Source organism: Coffea eugenioides, chromosome 6, assembly GCF_003713205.1.
Source record: "Coffea eugenioides isolate CCC68of chromosome 6, Ceug_1.0, whole genome shotgun sequence".
Classification (NCBI taxonomy): Eukaryota; Viridiplantae; Streptophyta; class Magnoliopsida; order Gentianales; family Rubiaceae; genus Coffea; species Coffea eugenioides.
In genome coordinates this window covers 45,690,919-45,700,670 of record NC_040040.1, presented here as the reverse complement: position 1 = coordinate 45,700,670, position 9,752 = coordinate 45,690,919, and the positions used below count along the sequence as shown (strand labels likewise).

Genomic DNA, 9,752 nt, shown 5'->3' with positions numbered 1-9,752 from the left:
TTAACCACCTACTGATAGTGCCCATACGGGACTATCACTATTGCACTCATATCAGCCAACTTCCCTTTTTATACTTCTTATGATATGATATAAGATAAAATAAGACTAGACTAATGCCATTGTCGGTTCACGGTTTGATCCTTCGGAAACCGTCTGGTCCAATCCGATTATCAAAACCATTGTTGCACCTGCCAGATGGAGAAACAGAGGACTAGAAATAGTTACATCGAAGCAACCCATGCCGGTCGGCAATTTGTATGCACCGTCCACGCGGGAGATGCGCAAAGAACACCGGCATCACTAAATTAACGGTAGGTCACTAAAGTTATTAATGGAGAATAAATGCTTTAACGAAAAGTCGCGGACTTTGAAAAAGTGGGGCATAACGCTGCTATATTTATATGCCAAGCCGATGACAGATGGAGGAATCACATAGTGGGTGACAATGCGGTGGATAAGATTCCCCTCAAACAAAGAGAAAAGGTACCTAATTGTATGTTCTTCTATACGTAGGATTGAAAGATAAATAGAATTATTCGATATTTGAATTAAATTCGATTTAATAAGATCTTGTTTGAATTTGTTTCATCAATTAATTAAATCAAATTTGGACGGCATTTTATACTCAACATCATTCAAATTCGACAATAACCTCGTTCAAATTTGGTTTCGCAAATAAATAATTTAAATTTGAACAAAATTCTAATTTCATTAAAATAATTAAATAAGTCTGAACACTAAGCTATTTGATTTGATTAGAATCATTTACACTTCTATGTAATAGAATTGTGCAAATGAATAGAATTTCGGAATAAACTAATATAATATAATTTTGATATAAATGCGAATTGTAACTAAGTTGGTATGGAACTCATGATTACACCAAAAATATATTAATTTACCTGGAAATTGTGCCAGTTTTCATAATTGGACGAAATTGGTAAAAACTTCAAATTGAGAGGCCCGGATCCTTAATATTAGATAATACCGGATTGAGCAATTGGTCCGTTGCTACATGGAGATTTGTATAAAGCTGAGAACTGAACATCTTTACCTACAGGTTTACACATGATTAAGACAACTAATAGGTAATATTTACTTTTGAAGAGTTACATAATTTTAGCAGAACTCATATACTATTTGCTACTTTATGGAGTCTGTAATGTTACATATACTATCTGAGTAGTTGCACTTGTAGAAGGCCCTTCCCCTAAGATCTAGAAAATTGAAGACCTAAAAAATCTTGAAATTTCAAAGATATATAAAGAAAACAAAAAGTCTGGCCCCGCAAAGCTGGTGCAGAATATTTTGCTCTAAAAGAGAAGAGCTAAAACTGGAGAATTTTGTATAAACCATTGCTGCCATTTGACTGAAAATTGTACATCAACTTAAAAAAAAAAGAAAATTAAAAAAACTACATCCTCCTATAGTTGTATACAAACTATTACTAGCAAATACTGATATAAACACACCCAGTGGGTGTGAAAATTTAGAGAATTAAATTGAAGAAAAGCAACGAAGAGAAATAAGGAAAGTATGGGAAGATATGAATATGTTTTCTTTTGTTCAATTTTACTATGGTGGAGTATTGACTGCAGTTTTAGATGAAGCCGTGTGAAAAATTAGCAGTTGCCAGTTGGGTAAAATACATATTCTGTGGAGCATGAAATGAAAATATGGGAATGGGTGAGGGGCAGGTGGGTAAGGTAGTTGATATTTTTGGGTAAGTAAAGTAGGTGGTTGATAGACCCCACTTTATTCTTTCTCTTCTTCTATATGATTATATACTACTTTACCATTTATAGTAATGGTAAAAGAGCCAGTTCCTAAAGATATTTTTTGTCTGTTCATTAGGTTAAATTCAGGTGATTATCACCATGAGTGAGGAGGCTATGCTTTGGAAGAATAAATTGCTCTGGTGAAATTCATTACTCACCCTTAGTTTATATATATATATATATATATATATATACCCACCGGCTACAACCCCTTCCTCCCCTCCATTCCCCGTGCCACTCACCCTTACCACAGTTTTTGAGCTTCAAAATATATTACCTTAGTTTATAAAGTATAGAATTTGTCCTGTTTAAGTAAAACTATTTATCAAAGTAGCATAAATTTTATATTTAAGTGAAATAAATTTTATACTTTATAAATTAAAGTGCAGCAACTTTTGTATTTAAGGATTAAAGTGAAATAGATTTTATACTTTAAACATTAAACTGGGGCGAATTCTAAACTTGAGGGACTAAAGCATAACACTTTAAAATTTAAAGACCAAATTAAGAATTTGAGATAGTGTGGTACAATCTTAATTATTCAAATTTTAAAAATCGGTCTATCCAAATTTTAGCCATTAAATAAGGGTGCAAGGTGCCCTTCGTTAGTACCTCAATTGGAACTAATCGTACAATTTTTACTACAAGGTTTCGGGTTCGACTACCATAAGGTAACCCGCTAACATCCTTAAAGGAAGCTCTGCTAACATTAGGAAATTAGTCTAGTTAAATAAAAATTGTTTTTCACCCCTAGGTGAAAAAAAAAAAAAGAATAAGGGTGCGAGGTGTAATTAATCCTTCACCACTCTCGTGTTCCTTTTGTCCACCGTCCCTTGTGAAATTTTTCTTGGTAAGTGTAAAAGTTAAACAACAATAAATAATAAATTAAATCTGGTCGGTCCCCATACATACTATAATTATCTTTCCATGACGCGGAGATAACGCTATCAAGACTCGCTAGAGTGATTCCCGGAATCTGACACGCTATTGGTGTCAATAAATAGGCACCCCGCAACCAGCATCGATCATCAAAACATTGCAAGAAAGAAAGAAAAAACAAGAAAGAGTTGCAGGGAAAAAATGGCAGGAATCATTCACAAGATTGAGGAGACCTTGGGCGTGGGAGGCCACAAGGATGATCATGAAAAGCACAAGGAGGGTGAGAAACACCACTACGGAGAGGAGCACAAGAAGGAAGGCCATAGTGGTGAACACAAGGAAGGAGTGATTGACAAGATCAAGGACAAGATCCATGGTGAGGGAGGAGAACATAAGGATGAGAAGAAGAAGAAGAAGGAGAAGAAGAAGCACGAGCATGGCCATGAACATGGTCATAGCAGCAGCAGTGATAGCGATAGTGATTGAGATATATGTGTGAATACATACATATATGATCATGATCTGAAAAAATCTATCTTAGATTGTCTTTTAAAATAAGATATCATGTGGTAGTATGGTTGGTTCTGTGCTTTGTGACTTCTGGTTTGATGAAATAATTTCAATGTTAGTATTGTTATGAAGCTGCTTTTTCTCCTCCATGATCTTTTTGTTCTTCTCGTAAAGGTATCTAGCATCTACAGTCCCTGGCACAATTGGCAACATGTTAGATCTCATCTCTATTTGATTTGTTCTTTTGTTGGTTTTTGTTTTTTGTATTCCTTAATCAAGGTTGTGAGATTTGGAGAAGAGATGTGTGGATGTATTCTGTTTCGAATTTGCCCTGAGATTTTGTCAGATCTGCGTGAGAAATTACTTTTTCAAACAAAGTTGGAATTTCCATTTTTTTTCCTTCTTTAGGAATTGGCCATGTACCCAAAAGATGTAAAAACCACAATTTGCTTGTTCCATTGAGTGTTTCAGCACAGGGATCCAGTGAATAGATGTCTGTTTCCTGTGCTGGCTTGAGAAGAGAGTGGCATTTCTGAAGTTCTGAGTAGGTAGCTAGATAATGAAAAATTAATGGGATTGCAACTCGATCAATTGCCTAAGATTGTATAGTTAAATTATATATATATACTGTACATGACGTTGCTTGAAAGAAAAAAGTACCTATTATTTATGAATTAATCTTTCCTATCTTAAAAATATTCACATGTATCATTATTCACCGATGATAGTATATATATACTTTTAGTATATATAAAATTTATCCATTATTTATATGCAAATGAATCATCTTTTACAGTGATATCATGAACAATTTTTTAGTCCGACGAGGGGTCGATGCATCTTCATTGAATGTACCTTTTCTTTTTCCCCTTTTGTATGTTAATTCTGTCAATCAACTCATACACATGCTGACAGCAACTCATATGGGTTGCATTTTGCAAACAAGCTTATTTCTTGTCGCTGATCTTAACATTTTTGGACTCTCAAGATGCATTTCTTGATCCAACACTGATCTTGAAAAAGAAAATGGTTTATGACTAATTATTGATCAACAACCAATTTTCTTGTAAGAAAGACACTTATTCATAACGCTTAAATCTTAAAAACTTGTATCATTGGCGCACTTGGTTTTAAGTTGTGTTTGCTACACAAGCAGAAAAAAATTAAGAGGCAAGAAGATATCCTTTGCGAAGGGATCAAATATCTGTGTGTTGAATAAGTACACTGTAACGATGAAATCAGAATTACAGTTAAATTCTGCTGATAAACTACCACAAAAAATAAACCAAATAGGCGAAAAGCCCACCATCATGTCTTGCCTTGAGCTCTTTATGATGGACTTAACCTGATACAGTATCAAGTTTCCATTTCATCAGAATTACACTTCAATTCTGCTGATAAACTACCACAAAAAATAAACCAAATAGGCGAAAAGCCCACCATCATGTCTTGCCTTGAGCTCTTTATGATGGACTTAACCTGATACAGTATCAAGTTTCTGATAGAAATAGATGTGTCTTTATAAACTCCAGGGGGGTGAATATATACTGTATGTAAGAATCACCGACATTGCATGCTACTTCTAGCAAAATTGATGAAAGAAACGATGAAAAGAAGCAGAAAAATGAATGAAACATGTTGCCATTTGTATAGAAATTGAAGAAGGGCGTATAAATAGGTAGGAACAAAGATTTGAACTCCACTAGGAGTCGTAATGTATATTCTCCAGATAGCTCTTACTTAAGAGGAGCAACTAATGGCAGCAGAAGATTACAAGATAAACTTCAAGAAACAGACAACTCTAGCTACAAAATTCTAAAGTCTATTTATGTCATCATGCAGTTTTAAACGCCTTTTCTTATTTCAGAAAACCAACTAGTATGCCATGCATATTAATATTCCCATGTAAACTTGCATACAAGTGGAAATCTTGCTCCGTAAAAATAACTCACATGGGGAAACAGATATAGACTTCCCTAATTGCTATGGCAGATTGCCAGATTTCATCGTCAAACCCCTTATCTAAGGTGCACAAATTATGTAAAAAAGGGCATAAACTACCTTTTTCTCCCTTAGCTCAGCACACGGCACATAAATAATAAGCTTAATTCATTAAGAAGCAGACTGCATCCCGCTTTACTAGATCTGCTACTTGGTAGCCCGAGCAGCAACTTGCTGAGCTTTTCTATCTTGGTCTTCTATTTACAGTAGCTCTCTCACTCCGCCTCGCCTCCAGCATATACATGTCTCCTTGATATTGCATTTTCTTTTTCTTCTGACTTTTTTCTCCTCAGAAGCTTCAAGCATACTCATCGCCAAAAATCTGCCAGGGTCTGAACCGAGAGCGTAAGAAGTGATTAAAGATTAGACTTTCACCATGGTCACATTGGAAATTGCATTCAGGACCTGGTATGTAAGGGACCAGTATTGCAAATTAAACAGAACCCGTGTAACTGTGACAATATAACATAAGATTACAAGAAAATGAACTCAAGTGGAATGCCTAAATAATAAATCATCCCCAGCTTTCCTTTGACATTCTTAATCTGACATGTCCGTTAACAAGGGTTCTATTGATTGACGAATGAAGCGTCTAACGGCCATTCAATATCTAATCATTTCAGGATCAGAAGATATCAACTCATCCTTTTTCTACAACATCCAACTAAAATGCTCTTCTGTGTAGTAAATAGAATAGCTTATAGGGCTGTTAATGGTTGAGTAAGTAATGTAAGTCCATGGTAAGAAGAGAGAATTTGGGTTGAAGTAAAACAGCACATCCAGAGACTTAGCTCCATTTCAACTCAGGACAACAAATCTTGTAAATTAATTTGAATCATACAGCATTTTGCAGGTAGGGAAAAGCATGGCACTAACTTTCCATCCACGTTTACAAATTTTTTTCCTCCAGAAAAACAGAAAAATTAAATAAGCGCCAAAATTTTTGGCTCATTTGGTTATAAAGACATTTATTGCAAAAAAATGTGGACTTAAAGCCAAACAACACCTTGTCGGATTCCAGTGGGGCACATTTGCTCTTAATAAATGAGAGAGAGATAAGAAAGAGGTGGAAGAGGAGGAGAGGTAGGAGAAGAAATCTACCTTGTTGTTGGTTGGGGGTAGTGCAGTCTTATGCCTCTTTCTTGTGAAAGCACTGGCCATTAGGTGTGCAGTCTTTCTCCTGCTGGAACTCTTCAAACCAGGAGATTCCAGTTCATGCTCTATAGCAACATTCTCTGATGTCACTGGATCAGCAGATTTGTCCTCTCCACTACGTGACACAGATTCTTTTGACACTGTTGGACCAGAAGCATTAAGTCTTTTTGCTTTCTGCATGATGTTAGGGATCAATTATATTGTTCAGACTCTGAAAAATGGAATAGTTCCCTTAAGAAAGAAGCTTCAACAGAGTATTTGCAGCATGGTTATGTGATTCATATGAAGTTCAATAAACTTCTATAACTAACAGAGAGCTACCAAAAAAAAAGAGTAATCCTGGAAAAAGGAAAAGAGCAAGCCATGCAGTCTTATCTACAATTTTTCCGGACAGATGAGCTGAGAACAGAAGTACAGAATAATTAGGAATCATGCTTGTTGCCCATTTATAAGGCTTAAATCACTTAAGGTAAAACCTTTGCCAGCATAAATAGTGTGACAAAAACAAAAGAACTCTAGAAAACAACAGAATGTGGTAAGCATTCATGTTAGTGCATTACCTTTCTAGCTTTCAGTGCAAGGTAACGTGCATTCTTGAACCATTTGTTTACCTACAAAAGAAAACCCCAACTTGTTCATAACCAGGCAGATAACAATGAAGATGATAGGCTGTCCACTTTTATTTTATCATAGGAGATCCCATTGAGCACTTTTTGCTTCTACCATACCGCCTTCTCCTTTACCTGTACCCCTTCCCATTCTCTAGAAAAAGAAATGCCTAAACATCCTGATTCAAATGCCTGCTTTGGATCAAACCAATTGCATGACTAATATACATGACTAAAAAACAACTGATAGCGGAAAATACATAAAAAGAAAGAACATCTAAATAGACATGTTTCAGAGTTTAATGATTTTCCGAATAGCTTAAATGAGATTGTTAGCCATTATAGATAAACTATATTGTAACCAGATATACTCTAGCAGCAGTTCTCATTTCATTTTTTTAATTTTTAAGAATCATGCACAACTTACTTGGACAAGAAATAACACTTCTCGGGCATTTTGCATATGGCTTTTTTTTTTTATTTTTTATCAGACAGATAGATCATACCTTCTCAGATTCGAGACCTAGCTGCCTTGAAAGATTATCCCTGATAGTTCTAGAAGGAAGTTCATTCTCTGCAAACACAACACGAAGTTTCTGGCACCAAAAATAAGGAAAAGAGGATGAGCACACAACTTAAGCCAGTAAATGCGTTTACCATATAGGGTCTGACATTACCTCAACCACATGTCGAGGAAATCTGAAAATTGGCCTTTTACTTCTCCCACTTGATAGTTTCTTTTTCACTTCTGCAGAGGTGCCAGGGTTATCCCCAGTAGTGACAACAGTACTTTCCACATTAGACTCTTTTCCTCTATGTTTTCTTCTACAAGGACCCCAATCTTCATCTTCACTAATTTGTTCACTCACAACAGCATTCTTTCCAAACATTTCCTAAGGTAACACAAACAAAAGTTATAGATTACAAGCTTCTCCCATAGAAAATGCCTCTAGCAAGTAAAATGGATTTGAATATGCCTATAACAAGTAAATACCATTAGAATTCTACTTGCTTTTCTGAAAACCTACAAGTAACTATAGGTCTATAAACACTCATACATATATAGTTACAAAACTCTAGGTTCTTTGTAATTGTTGAACCCAAAAAAAGGAAAGTCTCATACTACATGACTTTTTTGTAAAGAACATATTTCAATAACTTCAGAAGCAGTTTAGTTATCTCGTTGCTTTTCTCATGTCACTAAAACAGATAAACATCTTATTTTGCAATTATCAAACAAAACACCATATACCATGGACATACTGAACTCACATCATGTAACTTTATATAATCCACAGCTTTTCGCTGTCTTGGACCAGATAGAACTTCACAATCAGTTGCTTCATCCGATTCTACTCCAGCAATATTACCTTCAGAGACCATGTGCCTCTTATCTAGTCTTTCAGAAAGCAAGAGAACGTCATCTTCAATTGAACTTAAACTGTTGGAACTGCTAGCATCAACACTAGAATCAGATCCAGAGCCAGACATGCTGTTAGGACTATGAAACTCCCTTCCTTCTGGATCATAGTCAACATCTTCAGAGTCATCAGATGGCCATTCCTCTTCCGGGCACAGCAAGGACTCCTTGCCGTCTAATAAAGCAGCTTCTTCCTTGAAGATATCCTGCTTTGAAGCAATAGAATCTTCCTTACAAATGGAGGAGGGACTGTTCAGCAGAAATATTAGTAAGTTTTATGACAGTTGACCTGCCAATTGCTGTCCAAGGGGAAGTTGGTCCCAAGATGAGCATTTGTAACTTCCAATATTTCCATCTTACTCTTACAATATCTACAAAACCAGCCTTCATCTCCTGGAGGAACTGGGAAAATTTTTCTATCATTAGAAGAAACAATTAAGATGAAATTGCAACCACAAGGTATTTCATCTTACAATTAATTCTACCACCAGAAGTTCATCTTGGGCAAAAGGACAAGAACATATGAAAGTCATATAGTTTAGCTGAACTAACTGTTTTCAGTAGACAGAGGTGGATCGAGACATTTTTGGTGAAAAGCACAATTGCATGTCCCGTCGCATAGTACGATATCATTATCAGGGAAAGCTTCACGCAACTTGCATTTTGCACATATTATCTGTAAGACAAGAAAATCACAACTCTCTTGGTAAAGTTGTTCATAGTTGTGTCATAACATATCAGTAACAGCAAGTTTTCTGTCCACTCTCCAGAAGTGCTTTAAAAGAAAAAAGAAAAGAAAAGGAAACAATCAAGTAGGTTATTATGTCACTCCAAACACTTAGAGCATAAGAAGTGCTTTCTGGAGTATGCAATTAGGCTTATAAAAGAATAGAACATGTATGTGCAGTAGTCACTCAGTGTCTCCTATAAGCATCAGTGATTGCTGAAATCCATATATAATGCAGACCAAGAAAACCAAAAAATTGGAGGTATAGGAAAAGCTTGTAAATCCATACATGTTCATGATGAACTGATCCATCTGGAGCAACAGCTGAATCTTCGATATGTCCAACAGAGCTAAGCCCATCCAACTGGCAAATGGCTTCACGTATTCCAAGTTTGCATTTCAATATTTGCTTCTTGGCCCTTTCCAGTTCTTTTTCTGGCTTAATCTTCTCTCGACTAAGGGAGAACAAATATATATACATAACCATAATGTATGTGTTTATAGACATGCTTGTCTACGTCAATGAAAGTCAACTTTTTATCTTTCGTGATAGAGGGCAACTTGATTTGCGTTACTTCAACCTTTGAAACATCTCTGCTTAAAGCAGAATGTGCGCAATAAGGAATAACATGGTCCCAATTTGTGATCTTAGAAATTTGCTTGGCAAATTTTCC

At 35.7% G+C, this 9,752-nt stretch overlaps 2 protein-coding genes across 2 annotated transcripts; one reads left to right on the top strand and one right to left on the bottom strand.

The window, feature by feature from the left end:
• Nucleotides 1-2,794: 2,794 nt before the first annotated feature.
• On the top strand, nt 2,795-3,395 carry LOC113775082 (protein SRC1-like). The gene has a single exon (XM_027319820.1). It carries the CDS (start codon nt 2,859-2,861, stop codon nt 3,141-3,143), a length of 285 nt encoding a protein of 94 aa, XP_027175621.1. The 5' UTR covers nt 2,795-2,858; the 3' UTR covers nt 3,144-3,395.
• A 2,136-nt stretch (nt 3,396-5,531) lies between these two features.
• LOC113774229 (pathogenesis-related homeodomain protein-like) lies at nt 5,532-9,689 on the bottom strand. Its single transcript, XM_027318785.1, has 9 exons — nt 9,368-9,689; nt 8,904-9,027; nt 8,641-8,753; nt 8,204-8,557; nt 7,609-7,824; nt 7,438-7,527; nt 6,884-6,934; nt 6,270-6,497; nt 5,532-5,573 (listed from the first exon to the last, which is right to left on the bottom strand). The coding sequence occupies exons 1-9, from the start codon at nt 9,584-9,586 to the stop codon at nt 5,532-5,534; spliced, it is 1,437 nt and encodes a 478-aa protein (XP_027174586.1). The 5' UTR covers nt 9,587-9,689.
• Between the last annotated feature and the right edge of the window lie 63 nt (nt 9,690-9,752).